Source organism: Pollicipes pollicipes, unplaced genomic scaffold, assembly GCF_011947565.3.
Source record: "Pollicipes pollicipes isolate AB1234 unplaced genomic scaffold, Ppol_2.1 Scaffold_3087;HRSCAF=3621_pilon_pilon_pilon, whole genome shotgun sequence".
Lineage (NCBI taxonomy): Eukaryota > Metazoa > Arthropoda > Thecostraca > Pollicipedomorpha > Pollicipedidae > Pollicipes > Pollicipes pollicipes.
In genome coordinates, this window is record NW_023596225.1 from 19991244 (window position 1) to 20012910 (window position 21667).

Genomic DNA, 21667 nt, shown 5'->3' on the forward strand with positions numbered 1-21667 from the left:
ATCGGGCCCGAGGCCCAAAGAAACAGGTTAGTCGAAAAGTTCGCCACTGCTCCCTCTAGAAGTCTGGTATGTGTACTAAACAAATCATAGCATCACTTGTCTCAAAGCTCTTCCTGGCATACTCTCATCTGACAATTTAACATGCATTTCAGCTCTAAAAATCAGACAAATGCTTATTCAAGTCCACTTAATGTGCAGAGCAATTCACAAATACTTCTGGTGACCAGCTGGAATAATTCACCGGATCAGTTCTTCGCGGGCGTGTAGCTCAGAAACCAGAGAGATTTACGTCTTAGGAAGGGCAGGGCTGTGCACTGCAGCGAATTGTCTTCAAGATAGCCATTTCAGTTAAAAAAAAAAACATACAACTGTGGAACGCTCTCCTTAACGACACTTTCGCCCTTATGGCTAAGGTAGCGCGGACGCAAAACACACTTCGACACACAAAGCCGACTTCCTTTTTTTAAACGACTCGCACTTGACGAGATAATCCCTCCGGCACCATATTGAGAGATAAGTTGCATCTTCAAACGTCCGTTGATATCATACTCGGCAATAAGAAAACACCATCGCCACCAACACGCGCGCCGTGCCGCTGGGAGTGTGTGCGAGCGAGTAGGCCTAACGGTAGATCGTATTTTCGCCTTTAAGGCCAACGGTACGGGCCCACACAACACACTGCAAAAGCCGAAGGCAACGTTCTTTTTCAGAAAAATCTACACCGGCTATAGAGATGAAGCCTGAATATCACATTGGGCTACAATTTGCGTCTTAAATCATTACAGGGAGTGCCCACCTTTGCGGTTTGTTTCAAAAACATACTCCGGTGAAAACTCAGAGCCAGCCACGTCTACAAAAAAGCGTTGTAAATTGTCACTGCAGCGCCGTGGAGACCATAAGGATATGAATATTGAGTACTCCCGCGTCCGAATTACGGCCGTGTCTAACGTTTTAAAAACAAACTTCCCAATACCTCAATACCTCGGAAAGTACCAAGCATTCTGACCTTGGAGGCGAGGGTTGCAGAGCTCAGGATCCACGGATTTCGACGAAACAAGTTCTTAAGAAATTGGGGCCGTTCTCGGTCTTATATCACGGAACATATGGCTGGGAAAAACATCTGCTAATGAGCGCTACACAGGCTGTTTGAAACCTCAAAGGGGCTAACAAATTAGTGGCCCGCTGAGATAATTTGTCTAACAAGCAGTCATCAATACGAGAGAACCACGCGGGTCACCACCTTCAGCTCAAAGTAAAAACATGTCGGGATAATTTAAATTGTTGATTTCAATTACTTAAGCGAGGCTTGATAAAGCCAACCACCACAAAACACCGCCAAGAAAGGCAAACGATCACACATGTACCAAAATGAAGCAAACAAATAACAAAGGAAAACAAATTAGCTCCACACGATGATTAACATGGCGGTTCAAAGTCAGCTTTAATATCAAACAGCGTCGGCGAAAACAAACAGCAATAAGAAAATGAAACGCCTATCCACTCTACTACATCGTGTTCCGCCTTTCTGTGGGTGAACCTGCCACCATCCAATTCATTACACAATCGCACAGCGTAAAAAGACGGCACACTATTTTTGTGGCTCGGAACATTTAACTGCAGGAACGCATGGTGAACGAACGAGCCTCGCATGAGAATGACCATTCGCAAAGCATGAACGACGATGACCAGAACACGCAAGCTTCAGTCTGATTCCCGCCATCAACATCGCGCCATCAACAGCTTGGCAGGGCGGCCGACCGTCAAACCCGAGGATTATCATTATCATTATCATCATCATTCCCGACGTGCACCTGGTGCCCATCGACAGCACCACCTCGGGACTGAGACTGGCGCTCCGGCCGCCGAGACACAGCTGCTCGCTCCGCGATCCCGGGCGCCAAGAATGTTCCGCGCGTTCCGCACATAACGTCCTAACCAAGATAACTGCACATAACCCGCGTGACGTCACACATCCGATGGCCACTTTTTCCACCTCCCAGATGCCGAAAGCCGACCATTTGATCCAAGGTCCATTTGCCCTTGCCATCCTGCAAGTCGAAACCCATTTTCCCAGCCATTTGTTTCGAGAATCTACGTTCACGATCGCCGGTCCTTCGTTTTACGACCAGAGACGACATTCCAGACCAGTCATCGATTATTGCAAGGGCGGACAAAAACATGCAATAAATTGGAATATTCGTTTCCCACCACCCAAGAATGTCATATGATTAGTGTCAGTCGGTAGCTAAAGAGAGATTAGTGTCATTCCCGGGTACTGTGAAATACCTTCTGCTCATCGAACCGACCCCGCACGAGTACATCCACATGCAGTGTGTGTGTGTGTGTGTGTGTGTGTGTGTGCGCGTGCGTGCGTGCGTGCGTGCGTGCGTGCGTGCGTGCGTGCGTGCGTGTGTGTGTGTGTGTGTGTGTGTGTATACACAGATACACTCAAGACTAAGCCTAACAGCCTCATCACTGCTGCTAATGCCATTGTTGATGGCATACACTTCTCCCAGATAACAAGTGAATTAATGACTGGTTACACTTATGGGTCTGTGATAACTTACAAAAGTGGCAACTGGCCCATCCAGCAGTTTTGCAGATCCCTTCACCAACTTAAAGAACTAACTGCAAAGGGTCTTAATGGTCTTCTGTCCCCATATCTTCCCATGTCCCAGAGATTATCATCAATGGATGAATTTGCTGACATCATGCCATCTCATCAACCTTATTGTCTGCCAACCTCTCTAGATGTTAAAAATAAATTTAAAACACTCCCACTGATGTGACCATATCCATCATCATCAACCTCATATACAATTATCCTGAAGTTCCTACTCTCAAAATGTCACTGTGCCTTCTTGGACATTTCCTTAAAGCCTGCACACTGTTTCACTGGCCTGAAGGATGAATGTATTGCTGAATTGGGGGTGTGATAGGCTCTTCTCCTTGACCTTCATTCTCTTATTTCTATGGGGGCATGTAGAAGCTGACATACTACAAAATGACAACATAAGACCAGACTTTACTGTTATCATGTACACAATATATTTGCAGAGGTCAGGGACACCAACAAACAAGAACATCCCAAAAATGCATTCAAAGAGCTGTATGGCTTGACATTCACAGCAGAACTAAGAATGAAAAATTTAGCACATTTTCTTGGTGTGAATGTTGATGGTCAATAAAAGCAATTTGGAAGAACTGTATAGCAAAAGCAAACTACACAACAGACAGCGCTTCCATCCTAACAGTAAATGTCCCTATGGACTACCAATTAGTGTCATAAGATCATTCCTTGGATATGCATTCAAGCATTGCTCTGCTCAAACAGGCTTACATTCAATACTGGTATGAATCAGACAGATCTTGCTGAACAATTTTTTTTTTAAATCTGACATTGAAAACAAAATACAACAGCTTATGACAAGACACTTTGATAACAAACCATGACAAGACCAACAAACAATCAGTCATTCAACTGTATCATCAAAATCAAATGGCATTGCCCACAGAGAAACAAAAAAAACAACTAGGAAATCATCTCTTGACATGTAAGAGATCAGAACCATAGAACCTACATTTTCATCTATCATCACAACAGAAAAAATCCCAAACTTTCTTATGGGAAACAGTCCTGACAAACCCAGCATGCTTCAATGCATGCATGACATGTATCATTCAAATGTAGCCTAGAAGGCTGCAAACTTTGGACAATACACTACACTCGCCTAACCACAACACCACTCTCACCATGTTTGACAATACACTTAGGCAACAGGCAACTCTGGAACATGTGGTGCAAACATGACAGGAAATTAACATCAAAGTAGCCACAACAACTGCAACAATGCTGCCACTCTTGGAAGTGCAATGATGGAAGATGCCTCCTATTTAGAATGTATTTATCAATAAATTCTCTCCAGCCTTAAACAAACAAATTCTTGCACAGCTCTTGGGTTATTAAGAGGGAGGCATTAGCTACTGTACATGTGATTGTGGCTTTGTCTTTGGAATGTTTTCATTACAGTTGTGATTCATACATATCCAAGTAACAATAGCAAATTTTGTCCATTAATACCCAAATGTTCTTCATGTAGTCATGCACAACTTCATCCACAAAACTTAAAACTTGTTGCTTGATGAAAAAATCTCCTTACAAACATGTTGTGAAAATATGTATGCTGTTTGATGACCTAAATATGGCATTGCATGGTAAACAAGAGACGAAAATGGACACAAACTACCCGTTGCTCTAAACTCACCTAATTCTGAAGCTAATTGATATCCAGATAAGGCCACAACACTGATGAAATCATGAAACCTGAACTATACTTGCGAAGCACCACAAAACCACATCACACTAAAAATAGCGCCACCGACGCGTGCCACCCCCGCTCTTGCACACAATACACCAACACAGATATTTACAAAACTACTAGATCCCATTGGCGCAGATGGGACGACTAATCCAAGGCATGTCACCACCAAATCCATCGTTGCTGCCGACTGCATGCCATTTTAGACCACTTCGTGCTTGTGCCAATTCTCCTGGAATAGACGAGACACTAAAAGCGAAATTTTTACAAGACCTGTCCTTCCATTTTGCTATATTTGGAATCATTTGATGTTAGCTTACACACATCGCTCAGCATTTGTAAAACCAACTTCTCCAAGTCATTAGAGTAATGGTACATTAGTTCCTGCAAAATCCTATGAGAAGTAAGATGGCAGCACTTGACAGGTGAGCAGGTGGCACCACCTGACCAGCGCTCTTTTATGGTATCAGGAGCACGATCTACTCAGGTTTGCAAGACCAACACTGCCCGGCATGGTTAATCAATAAATAGACATAGGAATTAAGTGCAAGTATAAAATGACATAGGAATTAAGGGTACAGGTCAGGGCGCGGAAACTATGTTCAAGTTCGGGCGGTTAACTCCAAAACGTCAAAATGGGCTTTCTAAGACAATATATTGGCCTCCCCTATAAGGCCGAATGGGCCCTCCACCGTCAATAAGAGACCGTCTAGAGATCAGAATAAGCTTCTACAGGACAGAATGGGCCCTCCATAACCAATGATGGTCCCTCTGCAGGTCAGAATAAGCCCTCTACAGGCTCAGATTACCCTCTTGATCAAAATGGACCTTACCTATGCCAGAACGAGTCTGACAGGTCAGGATGTACTTAAACAGGCTGATATAATCTCTTAAAAGTTTATAATGGGTCCTTCACATACCAGAGCGGACCTTTCACAGGCCCGCCAAGTTGGGGGATGCTGCCCCTAGCTTTCAAGCTGGGGAACGAGCTGCTCCCACGTCCCCCCCCCCCCCCCCCTCCTCGGTTTCCGCATCCTTGGATCCTTGGTACAGGTGTGTGGGTGCGATGGCTCCCCACTTTAAGAGAATGCTGGGCATTAATCCTAGGGGAACGCATTAAAAAGACTTAACTCTAAAGTTTGCTTTGGAATCCAACTTTCTGAGACGCTCCCTCGCCTTTGGCGCCCAGCGACCTCCACAACGCTTGCCTCTGAGTAGCCGTACGCAGCGCACCTGAAATGCACAGGTTCGTTACCAGTCGATGTGTTTCACGCTAGGCATAATTACGCCAGTGTTGCTGATACTGAATTAAACAACGGAACCAGCCAGGTCCAGAAGCACTGCTATAGTCATCTTTTCGTTTGGACATGTGAGAATGCTGAACGACTATGTCGAGGCAATGATTTTCGCACCTTGAGCCAAAACTCAGAAAACTGCAAACAGTGTGCATGGCAGTCGTACTCCCCTCCAGGTAGTTAGAATCAAATTTAGAGATCGAAATTTATTTAGAAGTTTATTTAGAAATTTAGAGTCGAAATCAACCCTACGCACCGTCTGGGTCGGAATAAATCCTGCTGAGGCAAAACAAAGCAAGCGTCTGTTGTTTGAGCACCATGTGCCGTTGCCCCCCCCCCCCTTTGACAGGTGGTGAGAACACGCACGGGTTGTGGGGCACCGAAGCGCGAGATCTCGGCTCCGGAACCGTCACGGCCCGAAGGGAACGAGGGTGCTCATGCAAGGCAGATATGCCGGTGGCGTAATACGCGGCACCGCGCCGCGCAAGCGCGCGGTGACAGAAGCGGAGGCCGTGGCGACGCTGCGGTATCCGACGGACGCGCCAGCTGATATTCACAGGTCAGCTGTTATCTGCGCCACGTCCGGGAGTCAAGCGTCGCGTGGCTTCATTGCGCAGCAGCGTCTGTCCGTGTCGCCCCAGGGCGGGGCACGGAGAGGCGACCTGTACAGAGTCGGGTGGGTCGCGTCCCACACATGTAGAGCGACGCCCGTCAGTACCGACACAGCGGCCGGTACATCGCGCGGGCACGGTACCGACACCGCCAGCACAACATGGAGTGTTCATGTTGACCCGGCAGGATCGATGCGTGAGTCCCCAGCACCAGCAAGCGTGCCGTCACGTGACGACAGCCCAGTCCCAGCACCAGTTAGCACGCCGTCACGTGATGACAGCCCAGTCCCAGCACCAGTTAGCACGCCGTCACGTGACGACAGCCCAGTCCCAGCACCAGTTAGCACGCCGTCACGTGACGACAGCCCAGTCCCAGCACCAGTTAGCACGCCGTCACGTGACGACAGCCCAGTCCCCAGCACCAGTCCGCAGTACCAGTCAGCACGCCGTCACGTGACGACAGCCCAGCCCCCGCAAACACGCAGTGTCGAGCAGAACTCAATTTATTGTAATGCCAAATCATGTCGGACGAGTGTGGACATGGATGAAAGAGCGGCGGCTGCCGGGCGCCTCGGCGGCCGTTTGTGGGTGGGACGAGAGATTGGGCGGCCGGGGCGCGTGAGTGCCTGTGCTCCCAGACAGTCCGACAACACCATCGCGACGGCGGCACGGCTCGCTGGCACCGCCGCCACACGGACGGCAGAGATGGCGGACAGGCTCGCTGGCCCGGTCCGGCCGGTCGGACGCGCTCTATTGCTCTCCCTCTACCCCCTCCCGCTCTCTCTCTCTTGCTCTCTTACCCTCTTGCGCGCTCTCTCTCTCTCTCTCTCTCTCTCTCTCTCTCTCTCTCTCTCTCTCTCTCTCTCTCTCTCTCTCTCTCTCTCTCTCTCTCTCTCTCTCTCTCTCTCTCTCTCTCTCTCTCTCTCTCTCGCTCCTTCTCTCGCTCCTTCTCTCGCTCCTTCTCTCGCTCCTCTCTCGCTCCTTCTCTCGCTCCTTCTCTTGCTCCTTCTCTCTCTCTCTCGCTTTCTCTCCCTCTCACACAAACGCACGCATGGACACGTCGACAACAACCCAGGCGGCCGGACGACATTCTGGCATCACGGAATGAACGGCTGCGCCTGGCGACCTGACGGCCGCGGACCGACCGGCCCGCCGACGCAAAACAAGACACAGCGGCGCACGCGCGCCACACGGCATCACAAGAAAACTCCCCGCCCCCGAACGCAGAGCATCACCGAAACGTGCGCAATCGAATTAACCTGATTTATCGCCGTGTACAATGTCACATAGATAAAACGCCAGCCGCGCCACAGGTACACACGCACACGGAGCGGGTCGAGCGGCGGGCGCGCGGGCGGCGCGCTGGGGCCGCCTCCTCGGGCGGCCGCACTGACGCCGTCGCCGCCTCCCAGCTCGGCCGGCGACGGCCCGGCCGAGCCGCCGCCAGCGGGACGGCCGCGCGCACCACGCGCCCCGCGACGGCCGACACTTGGCGGCGCGGCGGACTGACTCTTCTCCGACGCCCGGCGGCGCGGACGGCGCGCCCGCATCCCTGCGAGCCGCGCGCCGGCCACTGCGGCGCATAACTGCAGGCGGGCCGCTCGTCTGGCCTGCCGACCGCCCGACCACACAGCTGTCCGTCCGGGCGCGCCACGTAACATAAACCAGGTTAAAATGTCTTCTAGATCTATCCGAGCGCAGAGTGCTCACATCAGCTCGTCGTCGCCCTCTTGGCTGTGGACACGAGCGGCGCGTCAGATGCGGAAGCGTGCCGACGGTTCGCCGCGAACGCAACGGAGCAAGCGAAATCGCAGAGCGGTCGGGCAGGGAATACGCACCGCTAGCTGGGTACGAATGGCCGTACATGATGACACAGTGGGATTTTCGGAAGCAGTGAAAATGACGACGTCCGGTAAAAGTCAGTGACAATACATTTTACCCCACATTTTGGGGCATTACAACCGATTACGCATGAAACGAAACATCTGAAAGGAATGCACGACAACATGGATAAAAAACCAAGACGTGGATCAGTTAAGAGAACATCCGGCGCCACTGAGGATCACTGGGTATGTGTCCAAAATGCCAAGAGGCACACAAACATTCATGCATTACATTTCGATAACAAGCAATTGCCATAAACTTGACCACAAATTATGTGCCATGGAAAACGGCCTGCAGTGGACACCATGGTATTTTCGAGAATCCCACACAGCCACGAGCACTACAGCCACTGCAGCTGATGTACCTCAAACTAACCCGGTAAGTGAGACAGGTCAACTTCAAACATGACACATCCCTGCTAATCCGCTGTGTATCGAAATCACTGGTGTCATCCCACCGGTTGGCATTTGTTTTCCTAGCTATATTGGAGGCGAGGCGGGAATATAGGGGGGCTGCTATATAGATGGCGGAACGAGAATACAGATGGTCAGCTATAAAGGGGAGTTCAGTGCAGACATCTGCTTGGACCCCAAGAAAACACCCACGCCCAAACGACTGCCAAAGATGGCGAAAAATCACCGATACCACGAAATCCTCCAATAAAATTAAGAAAGTAAACTTGGACACCGCCGGATCCTTCCACGACCGCCTGCCGCCGCCGCCGTCTCGAGCCACGTGGTCAGCGGCAGCGCGAGCCGACTTACTTGCGGTACCTGTTGGGGTCAAGGGGTGTGGTGCGGACGGCGCGCTGCAGGCCGGCGGCGCCCTCGTCGCCGCCGTCGGCCTCCATCTCCTGGCTGCCGGACGCAGTCGGCGGGGTGTAGTTGAGGAAGTCCCAGATCAGAATGCTATCGTCGTGCGAGCTGCTGACGATCTGGAACTCGTCGAACTGCAGACGGAACACCCTGCCCGTGTGTTCCTGCCGGGCGGCGCCGAGCGGGTCAGGTCAGGTCAGGTCAGGCGCGGGCGGCAGCCGATGGACGAGACACGCCCGTCACAGGACGGAGGTGAGGGACCGCAGGTGAGCGTGGCGGCCGGTAGACGAGACACGCCCGCCACAAGACGGAGGTGAGGGACCGCAGGTGAGCGTAGCGGACAGTAGACTAGACAGGCCCGTCACAGGACGGAGGTGAGGGACCGCAAGTGAGCGTGGGGGCCGGTAGACGAGACGCGCCCGTCACAGGACGGGGGCGAGGGACCGCAAGTGAGCGTGACGGCCGGTGGACGAGACAGACCCGTCACAGGACGGGGGTGAGGGACCGCAGGTGAACGCGGCGGCCGGTGGACGACAGGGCACGGTAGAGCGACACTCAATGCAGACCAGATTCGCCAACGCTGGCAAACAAACCCGATAAGAAGTTCTGACGCACACAGCAGGCGGTGTCATATCCTCTCACGCGGACGTGTTTCCAAAACATGCTGCCTCACGCTGGGCAAAAGTGAGCAGTATCATTCCTCTCGGGGAACACTGCAGTCCAAACAAGGCTTACTTGCGTAAACCAAACACTTTCCGAACAACGATGGACAACGACCTCACGACGACGAGCGGTCAGATACCACGGGTCGGTGACACAAGGGTAGCAGACAAACATGCACAGAAGGCGCCCTCTGTTCACAGGTGCGCGCGCGCCGCTCGCGTCCTCCCTAGACCAGCCAATCGGTGTTCCACAGGATGGCGGGCGTGTTCATGTCACACGCGCCTCAGGCATGGCTGTGTCCAGGGCACGCGGAGCCATGGCCCTTGGACACAAAGCTCGCAGTTGTGACGGCCACTGACTGAACTGGCGAAGACCAGCACCATGCTCCACCAGACCACGTCACAGACGGGGACGCGGCTCTGGCCATCGCCTCACACCCGTCCGATGTTCCACGGCACCATGTCCGCATCTCCCGCGCCGGCCGGGCCGCACGAGACCGACACTTACCACCAGAGTACGGAGGCAGAGCGAGCCGACAGGGCTGCGCGGATTCAGCGCCGCTTGCAGGTCCCACACCTTGATTTTCCTGTAACAGGGCAGAGCGGCGTGTCACACGCACCCACCGGTCTCCGGGGCGACGGCCGGCACACCAGCCGCCGGACGGGACGGCACGTTCTCCACTGATCGCGCAGTCGAACGGGTCGGGGACTGGGGCCGGCGGCGTCACAGGCGGGGCAGACGGGTGGGCGGGCGCGGCTGTATCAGGAGCCGCCGGCGAGCCGCCCGTCAACGCCGCTCGGGTCATCACGGACACCCAGATAGTTGAACAGTTGAGATTGATTCCCAGACAGATCAATGGCAGACTGTCTGCCAGACACGTCGTGCCGGCCGCGATAACCAACGACGGAAGGGAACCAGCTCAATTACCGCTCACACCCGGCACGCAACATCCCGAAACGTACACCACAATCTTTCTACCACAGAACACGAAGAAACGTGTCATGAAGCACGAGCGAGCCGGGCGTCAATCCCGGACCAGGTGAGCCGGAGCGGCTCACTCCGTAAACGGAGACTCACCCGTCGTACGCGCCGCTGACAATCCGCTTCGAATCGAACCGGATGCAGCGCACCAGCTCGTCGTGGCCCTCCAGCACGCGCAGGCAGTCACCGAACTCAATGTCCCATAGCCTGCGGCCGGGCCGGTCACGTCAGGCCAGTGGGAGGGCGACGGGGACGACCCGCGGACACGCTGCCCTCCGGTTGGATCGTCCGAGATACGCGCCACCCGGGGGCGGTCCGCGGGGGTCCGCAGTCCGTCCAGCCGGGCCATTGGAGGCGGGGGACCACCTGATCCCGACCGCCGGGGCCAGGCGCCTGCCGCAAACTGCAGCCAGCCTGCACCGGGCGTGATGTGTCCGCCGGCAGCACAACAAAACAGGAACGGCCAGAGAAAAACACGCCATCAACTCAAACGGGTTTCACAGACATCGCTACGCTTCACTGGGCGGCGTCGGCATCATGGGCCGGGTCAACGCCACCTGGCGGGTGCGGCGCTACTGCCGCCACTGAGCGCGTTCACCTAATGCGAGCAAAGTCCCCAGCGCCACCCCGTCTGCCGGCGGCGGCCAAGGTCGCCGGCCGCCTCCAGTGGGCGGTCGTCACGTTTCGTCACGACTTCGGCATCTACATCACATCTCATACGATCACATCCGGGAGCAGAGGCCGCTCTGAGCGCCGTCGCTCGCCGAGCGATGCAGATGCCGAGCAGGCGCGTACCCAGCAGCTCACGAGTGCCGGCCAGTTGAATATCGTGGCGAGCGAGCCGAATTCCCGCCCTGTCCAAACTAGACGGCGGCGATCGACACTTGTCGACGTGATAGCAGCGCCTGACGGGGCCACGCCAGCGCCTGGGTACGGCCGTGCCCGCCCCCGCCCGCGGGCGTGGGCCCGGCTGACCTGATGGTGTTGTCCGAGCTGCCGCTGACCACCAGCCGGTCGCGGTACTGCAGGCAGGCGATGCCCCTCTTGTGGCCCGACAGCGTCCGCACGAACTCGCACGTGGATGTGTTCCACACCTGGCCGGCGAGCACGGTGTCAGACGGCGCCGCCGGCCGACGCCGGCCGGTTGCGCAACGGGGACGGATCTGGACAGAGGCCGGCGCCGCACAGATGCGCTGACAGAGCGTGACTGAGCGGTGGAGGGGCTGGGCCGCCGTTGCACCACACTCACCCAGCGGCCGTATGACACTGGCTTTGTCACTGTTCGTGTCGACCGATGTCACCGGTCGACGCAATGAAACCACACCGCGAGACGTATTGGTAACGGCAGAAACAAGGCGAGTTCACTCTAATCGCACCTCCGGAGCCGGAGGCCCGCCCCGCCGCTGCTTCCCCTCCTCGGGAATCAGAGCCCGCTCCCTCCCCCCTCCCCCCGCAGCCAGAGCCCCGCTCTCCTCCCCCCCCCCCCCCCTCCAGCCCTCCCTCCGGAGCAGAGCTGCCCCGCTCCGCCCCTCTCCCTCCGGAGTCAGGGCCACTCCGCTCCGGCCCCACTGAACCCCAGTCACACGTGTCGGCCTCCCAACGGCGGCCGGCCCATCACATGCGCGGCGCCTCCCCCCAGTCCCTCCCCATCGCGCCCCCTCGGCATCGATCGGCCGGCCGGAAACGCTCGACGCCGGCCGCCGTGACCCCATTCGAGGGCGGCCGCCGGCCGGGCGCGCTCCCACCTTGATGGTGCGGTCGCCCGACGCGCTGACGATGTACTTCTCGTCGAAGTCGACGACGTTGACGGCGGCGCGGTGGCCGACCAGCACGCGGTGCAGGTTGATCTCGGTCGGCGAGACCATGTCCCAGACGGCGATGGAGCGGTCCTGCGGGCGAGCCGGCGTCGGCCGTCACTGGGCGCTCGCTCACATGACACGGTACGCGTGCGGAGACGCGGACAGGCGTCGCAGGCTACTCACGGGTATTATCGGCTCTGATGATGTTGGGTTATGCAGTCAACACACACAGATGACTCAATATTCCCACGCGTTACTGGTGCCCAGGCTGAAGATAACCCATCGCCTTGGTTGAGGTTTTGAAATATTCAGGTATGAAGACCCGAGCATTCCATTAGAAAATTAGGCATCAGTTGCCAACAATGCATCTGGGTGAGCGCATGCCAACCGAGACGGATACCCAATCACCCAATTTTCAAATGCGCTGCGGATTGTGAGAACATCAGAACAATTAAATAAACCACTGCCGAAGGCCAGTTCGGGAAATCTATCTCTTTTTTGCCGCGTATACACATCAGACAACTTCAAATACTGAGCCCGGCGGAAAAATACACGATATATGGGTAACACATTTTGTTATTTCCTCCCAAATCCCGGCAATGTTAAAATGTTATGCCATTAACACGACCCTTGTCGAATTTCGGACGATCAGCCGTCCACCGACATCGTGTCCCAGTTGTCTCTCCAGCAATCCAGCCCACTACCAATGAATCAGAAGTACTCGATGTGATTTGCGCCAAAGATATCATTCGATATAATTTGCCCTCGCGCCAAAGATCGTCAAACTTCCAGCCAGCTTGGGACCATTTTGCAACTTTTTCGCGCCAGCAACTATTTTTACAACTACATTGGTGTCTTTCCGGCAGGCACTAGAATACTCTGAACATTGGAAAGTTGTTGCGGCATTGGAATACCCGTCGACCGCATATTTCGGCTCCGAGTGGCCGCCTGCAGTCGGGGCCACGACGTTGCCAGCAGTGGCGCCGATCCCGGGGAGCACGAGTACAGGAGACGGGTGTCGCCGGCGGCGCGTCTGGTAAGCCGCACCTCAGTACGGTCACACAGCCACGGCGTAGCTTACAACACTAACACACGAACCGTACCAATTCGTAACTTGCACAAATTGCGATCGCATCTGTCGATTCTTGAGGCATTTATAACAGATCGCTTCGGGTAAACTACGTTGTTTTCGGCGTACGAGCCCATGCGAGCGACTCAATGTGCGTAGGTTCGTATGTTCGCCTTCTGACACTCAACACGGGTCAGACGGGAGGGGCACGCCGTCTCTGGCCCCAGACGGCCGAGAGCGGCACCAGGAGGGTCATCCGGCCGACACCTACGCCGGCACCGGGGAACCGGGTGGATCCGCAGACGGCACAGCCGACACCAGGACATGTGTGCAGACCAGCACCGGCCGCACGTCACAGCCGCGTGGATCCGCAGACGGCACAGCCGACACCAGGACATGTGTGCAGACCAGCACCGGCGGCACGTCACAGCTGCACGGATCCGCAGAAGGCACAGCCAACGACACCAGGACACGTGCACAGACCTGCACCGGTGGCACGTCACAGCCGCGTGGATCCGCAGACGGCACAGCCGACACCAGGACACGTGCGCAGACCAGCACCGGCGGCGCGTCACAGCCGCGTGGATCCGCAGACGGCACAGCCGACACCAGAACACGTGCGCAGACCAGCACCGGCGGCGCGTCACAGCCGCGTGGATCCGCAGACGGCACAGCCAACGACACCAGGACACGTGCACAGATCTGCACCGGCGGCACGTCACAGCCGCGTGGATCCGCAGACGGCACAGCAAATGACACCAGGACACGTGCGCAGACCAGCACCCACGTCGCAACCGCGTGGATCCGCAGACGGCACAGCCGACACCAGAACACGTGCGCAAACCAGCATCGGCGGCACATTACACATCGCAGCAGCGTTTGGAGCAGACGTAGGCTGTTGCCTCAGGTGCGATACAGCTGGCGCGATCGGAAAACAGCCCGCCGTAGCTGTTGGTCCAGTACCATGTGGCCCAGTAGCGGACCGCCCTACGCGCCGACAACAGGCCCCAGCACGCACCCAGACATATAGAGGAGCCGCCCAACGTGAACTGAGAATCCCTCGGCAACCGGGCATAACGCGATCACCCCCGGGCGAGGCAAAAACGATAACCCAAACCCGGCCCCAAACGCCGCTACGCTAGCCGCCGCGACAGACCGGCGCCCAGCACTTCAACTGATCTCAACTAACAACCTAATTCGCCGATTTTCATTGTCTGAACGACCTCGACACCGAGTGTCCACATTCAGCCGTCGTCCCCGCCCTCGGCCGTAATGACACACGCTTGAGCAGCCCCTCCGCCGGAGGATCACGACCTCCGGAGCGCGTGACCCGGGCCGGCCGAGCGTGACTCACCTTGGAACAGGTGACCATCATGCCGTGCGCGAAGCGGAGGTGGAGCACGGCCTCGCAGTGGTGGATCAGCGTGTTGACCAGCTCGCCCGAGTTGACGTCCCAGACGCGCACGGTGGCGTCCGAGGAGCCGCTGATGATCACCTTGTCGTCGTATTGCAGGCAGAGCACCGAGCCCGTGTGGCCGGTGAGCACTTGCTGTGGGCACGCCGCGGGGGCTCGGTCAGGCCGGGGCACCGTGCGAGGTGAGCACCTTCTGCTCAGCAGGCGCGCCGGGGCTCGTCTGTACACGGGGGCCGGGGGGTGAGCACCTACTCTGGAGGCGCCGCCGGGGTTCATCTGTACTCAGGGGTGGGGAGGTGAGCACCTCCTGCTCATCAGGCGCCGCCGGGGCTCGTCTGTACCCGGGGCTGGGGGATGTGAGCACCTTTTGCCCTGGAGACGCCGCGGGAGCTCGGTCAGTATCGGAAGCGATGGGAGGTGGGCACCTTCTGCTCATGAAGCGCCGCGGGGCTAGATCAGTACCGAAAGCGGTGGGGTGGGCACCTTCTGCTCTAGAGACGCCGCCTGGGCTCAGTCAGTACCGCGGGGGGGGGGGGGGGGGGAGCGGTGGACACCTCCTCTGGAGGTGCCACGGGGACTATGTCAACACCAGCGAAGCCAACACGCGGCGGATGGGAATGAGGCGAACCCTTTCAGTGGTGGGTGTCTGGGCGCCAGACATGTGGACAGAGACCTGAGACAGACGGCGCGGGTGACGGAGGTGCAGCCAGACACCGCACGTGACCGCCACAAGCCAACTTCCCAGATCGATATCTTAATCGTACGGCAGCAGCGGGCTTCTCCAGCCAGTGCTGACGAGTGGCAAGCGTTTGGAAGCTGGCATGCTTATACGGCTGACCGTGTCAACAAGAAGGTGCAATAATTCATAACCTCTGTCGGGACTGTGCCAGCTTCAGGTGTTTAGACGGGGGGATCCATTGTTTTAACGAGCGTGTGCACAGTGATGGCCACAGCAATGTCCGGCTGCCAATCTCGTGTTATGCTCGAGGGGTCTGTTGTACGCAAGACACCACGCTCTGGGTGGAAGGGCCGATCCAGTTATGCGGCCCGTGAGGGCGGCGGCCGCCGAGCAGCCCACCTTGGTGCACTGCAGCGAGTCGCGGTCCCACATCTTGATGGTGTTGTCCCGCAGGCCAGAGACGATCTTCTTGTCGTCGTACTGCAGGCAGTAGACGCCCTTGGACGTCTCCGAACGACAGTTTATCCGCTGCAGGTTGTGCTTGCCCGTCCTCCAGTTGTTTTCTATACTCTGAGAACGCGATGGTCAGCGAAGGGTCAGACTCCCTCCCACAAACTGATGTCGCATGGATCGTGACTGGCAACAATAAGCTGCTAGCTAGGCGAAGAGCAATATAAGGTATCAACATCGCACGGGCCTGGTACATTACTACATGCGGGTGGCATAAAAGTTGCCGAAGTCGCGGCTAAGATGTTTTATGGAAGCATGCTGGCGACACACCACGATTTTCACACGATCACAAATATGTTTTTCTTACCTCAATGTCTTTAATTATTTTGGGGTATAGTTTCCTATATTTCTGATGATCTGGAAGTGCTTGGCCGGGTTTTGGTTTCCCTAAGTATTGCCCCCTGAAAAAAGCACAGTTCTCAGAGCCACTCGTTACACATGAATCAATGTGCGGCAGCAACTGATAGCGTACTATTGCCGGGCAGTCAGTGAAGTCCATTTCAACCTGACCACGGAATTGAACAAAGTGCAGGCAGTAGAACCCGCAGTCAACTGTTCAATGGCCCAGAGCTGTAGGACAGCCGCGCATTTGAGCGCTGACAGCATCACAGCGAGTCAACATCAGGAGCGGGAAGTGGAGGTGGGGGGAGGGGGGGGGGGACGTACCATCCTCGCCGCTCGGCCAGGCCCTTCCAGAGCGGGTCGGTGCGCACTTTCTTCTCGATGAGCTTCTTCCAGAGCATGCCCGTCGCTGATGACCCGCTTCCACTCCTTGCAGACTAGCTCGGCGGCGCACAGCGACCGGTCGTCCAGGTACGAGAGGATGCTCTCGGCCACGTGGTCCAGGCCCTTGTCTGCGGCGGAGCGCGGCGCGTGGCGTGCGTCAGTGAACCGGCCGGCACGCGCGACGAACGGCCCCACAACCCGGGTGTCGACACAGAAACTGATCTGGATCCGGCAATGAAAGGACGCTACGACTGCCGAGGCGTGAATGTTGGACGGAGCTCCAATAGTGAATGCTTTATACTGCACACGCAGACGAAAAATATCGTATCAGAATTGATTACGCCATCAAAACACGGCTGAGCTGAACGCGAAATGAAATGAAACGAATATGACGGAACAACTCAAATCTGCCAAACAACAAACACCTTGATGCCAAATTGTCCATTCCCACGAAATGCCATCATTCGGAACAACATCACACATATGCTGTACATATAGCCATTTATCCAACGGCACAGCAGGTTGAAGAAAAGTGATGTTCCTGTGACACAAGGCGAACCCGAGTGTCACTGCACTCGAGTGACATCGGTCGCCACTTCAGTTTCCATTATGTGCTGCTGTCAGGAATATCATCACACCTACATGCTCTTTGCAAGATGGTTTGAACTTCAACGTCGAGCGACTTTTTCGGCACAGTCAAATAAATATCCCATTGAGATACCCAGCTGCCTTCAAGATCACCTGTGCTTTATTTCAAGGGGGAGGGGGGGGGGGCAAACGATATATGTTGGCAGGTGGCCACTACGCTGTTCGTTTGCTGGCTAACCGCACTTCACTCGCCACAGTTACATCATTACAAGTCAGAGACCAAACGCCATGCTACGCTGCGGATTTCGGGACCGTCACTCACGGCGGCTTGTAACAGCTGGCCGCTGTGCAGCCACTGGTGCGTGGTGGAGCTTTGGTGTGGAAACCTCTCACCAGGAAGCCACGTGTGTAACGATTCATCATTAAGCAATTATTCGCGCATCAAGTTTCTTTGCGACACACGTTCACCATGAGAAAAACGGTCTGCAGTCCAACACGCTGCGATGTGTTTACCACGCTAAAAATCAAACCGTATTACCACCATGATTACAGAATGCAAGACGGGGGCTCCCAACTCACATAAAATTCCCGAGCCGCCACGACTGCGGCGTCAACCGGTTCACGCCATGAGCTCTGCTGCACATGTGACACGAAACAGGTGGCTCTTTTTCGCCCCAACCGTAGTTCGCTATCTAAATGCACCGAAGCGACAAACGATGCCATACAACAACAATTCCGCACACACAAGTGTCGACGAAATCCGATACCCATCGCACCTGTAGCAGCCAGCCTGCACAGCGGGCAACGGTCTGGCCTAGCCAGCGTTTCGAGTACAGGGCATGTCCTTGACAAGCCAGCCGAGCGTTCCGCGGCTCATTCCCGCCCCAGACAGACACACGACGGTGACAAGAGACAATGAATGCCCTTCGATCAGGAATGGGGACGAAGACGGAGCCCATGCATGGCGCCGGTAACGCCGGCTGAAAACAGCTCCTGGGAGGACAGCCTTTCGGCAAGCCCTGGCCGACATACCCGACTTCATATGGCATGCGCAGAGACCCGAACTTCCGCTGCATATATAGAACCTCATTTTCTGGCAGATTCCGAGCACAAAGAAACTCCCAAGACATTTATCCACCCGGAAATCTGGCAGCTCAATGTTCGAAATGGAGGCACTCGTGTTCGACCTCATCTGCATGCAGTTAATCGTCCGGTCCTGATACTGTAATCGCAACTTGCAGAGCCGTAATCCTGAGTAACCGCAAACGCAACACGGAAGTCTCCAGCTCACACTGTCATTTCGTCGCGTTCTAGCCTCATCAAGGCGTTCATGCAAAACATAGTGCTAGCCATGTGATTCCGACCACAGCTTTCTGGGCTTTGCCTGCAGGTACGACTGAAAAAGTTTAAATTGCCGCCTTGCAGATGGCTGCAAAGACCGTTACTGAACACCACGCCGTCACCCTGTTTGTGCTTTGCTTTCCTGTGGTACGCACGGCCAGCACGTTCTGGAAATGACTTGTGCAGAGGCTTGTTTGTGACTCACCCACGCCCTACGCCGCACGGAGTCCGCGACAAAGCAACGCGAGCAATGCTCCCTATAGCCGAGGGGTACGCCAGTGCCTCACAACCTCTCGGTCGTGCTTGGTTCCAGCCACGCACAGGATCTCGGACCCAATGTGCGGCATACTGTTCGGTCTCCGTATGTTAACAGGTTGTGACAGCGTATAAAAGCTATGGACCGGTACCCCCCCCCCCCCCCCCTCCCCTTGACTCTCCACGGACGATAAGGTCACCGCCTCGGGTTGGCGTCGCCCTGTGGAGCTCTCAACGGGCTTCCGAAATGGTTTTTTTTTAAAACTGCCTTCAGCGTGTCAAGTTTCGATGCCCGCGCCTCCATACTCTTTACGTCATATGTGAAGTTTGAAGACCCAGTTGTTACTTCAAATTTTCAATATTTCCCCCTGCCCCCACCCGCCTCCCCCCCCCCCCCCCCCCCCGGCTGCCGTGGAGTCCTACACACCTCTAGGCGTCAAATAGCCTTCTTGTTTGCCTAAAATGCCCTTGTCTAAGCAACGCTCCGTATTTCCATGCCCTAATCAACGTAACCACGTGATGACACAGACAGTCCCTGCAGTCAGCCAAGGCAAATGCAGAAAATGATTACATTCTTACATCACAATATTTGATGTCTAGAAAAATACTTGGAGCAATTTGGCATGCCTTTTAAAATCCGTCATTTCATTGCCTTAACGTGCTTAGTTTTGAAGCGAGTGACGGGCCTCTCCACACACTTGTCTTGAACTTTTGAGTCAAATTAGGATGTTAAAGGCCACAGCCGCCGATGTGTGTGCGATGCACGTGTCGAAATCACCGATACACACGCATGCTGTAGCAGTCAACCCGTAACTGCACCGCGCCGTTTCCCCCGGTGCGGTAGTGCGGCTCTTGAGATAAAGCGCGGGTCCTAGATACACCGATATGACCACAATAGCCTGCATTAGCCTATTACAGAAAGTGTCAAGCAGCCCCCCCACGCCACTTGGCATTTAGTTCTACGTGGTTCAGTTATCGAAACAGCGGGGACGCCTACGAGCCCCTGCATGAGACGAAGACGGGAGCGCCGGGCTGGCGCGCTGGCATATGTCACCGGCGTGTGTTTTTAACCGGAGAAGCTGACGCGACACGGGCCGGCCATGTAAACAGAGACAGTGCTGGGTGCGTTCATACAATGCTGATGGTGGGATTCATACAACCGCTATTGACCAGCACTGCCTGGCGGCATAACTGGATGGAAAAAGATGAGGCTTCCAGGACGCAGCATCAATTGTCACATATCTATGGGGTGGTTGTGCTGTCTCAATTGATATTACCAACCACCTTCACACAAATCGGAGATGCTGATCATCTTGAGATGATAGCTCACAAAAGTGGATGTGATTCTGATATTTGATCACTCATATGACAGGAAGGTAAAGAATGTACCACTACCGGTTTGGCGATCGAGCGCGGCCTGGGACACGGCAGTTGGCTTTACGAGTCTCCAAAACATGACCCGGTGCTGACCTAAACAACATAACTCAAGGGGGTTATGGTCCCACCATACCCGCCATACCCATAACCAGCAGCAGTCCTGCTCACAGAAAGTGCCTAATGGTTACAATGTATCTGGTGGTCCATTACACTTGAAAAAGAAAAAATGGGATCAAAGTTTAAATGAATTATTTTTCCTGGTACAGGAGCACCTTTACAATAGCTTTACTTGAGCACCAAAAAACATTTTGTAGTACAGAATATGTCACAGCATCATTGCTGAGAGGTAGACAGTTCTTCAGGCACTCACCTGGCAGTAGCGAAATGAAGTCCCGCTGCAACATGGGCTTGAGAAACGTGTCGATGTTGTTGTGCTGGTAGTGGCACATTTGTGAGAGCAGGTATTCCACGAACTCGACCTGGTCTTGTTCGCTCCATTTTTCAAAGTACTTGAGGCAGGCATCCCGCTCGGTGAGATACTGGGGCGTCGGCTCCCTCCGCGGCGGGTCCAGGCTCATCACCGTCATCGGCAACTGCAGCAGCATGGTCGCCATTGTCACTCCCACCAGTCTGCACTATGCACCCAGTGTTATGAAACATAACAAGTCCCACTGTTGCCAGCAAGGCACAAACACAATGTGAGCTCTAAAGGGGAGATGGTGGATGCTTCATACCTCATGGCTGTAAGTCTGTTAATTCTAGTGATGCATTGCATGAATCAACACATTGCACAGGCCCTGAGGTACTGCAGATCAAGGGCAATAAATGATACAATGGCTGCTGGATACTGGGCAATCTGTACTGGTTACCTTTGCAGGCATTTAAGTATGTGAAGGAAACATATTTTGGGTTATTCATAAGACATGGAAACCATATCTGCAGAGATGTCATTGATGTACACACAAAATATCTTAGCAAAAAACATGACAAAAATCACTGGGCATTGTTATGGTAATGCTTCCTGCATTCCTGTTAGGTTGACACACTATTATTGTTATGCATGAATGATAATATAACACAAAATAGAACCCATTTTATTCTAATCAGTTCTGAACACACAAACCTTTTTGAACCAATCTTCTGGTGTTAGGCATGATTTCAAATATGAGGTGAATATTGCATATCAAGTTGAAACTCCATCTTTTCATCAATGTTTAATATTCTCCTCACACAAATTGAACAACAACACTGCCAAAACATAGGATCCATAATAAATCATTTTTAGAATCCATAATTTATGCACCAATAACACCATGTAGATTTCTATCTTAGAAATGAATC

At 54.5% G+C, this 21667-nt stretch overlaps 2 protein-coding genes across 2 annotated transcripts in view; both read right to left on the reverse strand.

Annotated features, from left to right (window-relative positions):
- The window catches only part of LOC119089852 (dual specificity testis-specific protein kinase 2), a 31637-nt gene extending 27295 nt beyond the window's left edge, over positions 1 to 4342 (reverse strand). The window contains exon 1 of the mRNA XM_037212664.1: positions 4266 to 4342. The gene's annotated coding sequence lies outside the window, so the exon portion shown is untranslated. The remainder of the gene's footprint in view (positions 1 to 4265) is intronic.
- A 3485-nt stretch (positions 4343 to 7827) lies between these two features.
- LOC119089672 (beta-TrCP-like) lies at positions 7828 to 20931 on the reverse strand. The gene is given in 12 exon segments (XM_037212465.1): positions 7828 to 7959; positions 8874 to 9088; positions 10095 to 10173; positions 10665 to 10775; positions 11544 to 11662; positions 12314 to 12457; positions 14791 to 14985; positions 15929 to 16099; positions 16347 to 16440; positions 16706 to 16785; positions 16787 to 16893; positions 20697 to 20931. Coding segments are annotated over 12 exon segments (1578 nt in total). The 3' UTR covers positions 7828 to 7931.
- Between the last annotated feature and the right edge of the window lie 736 nt (positions 20932 to 21667).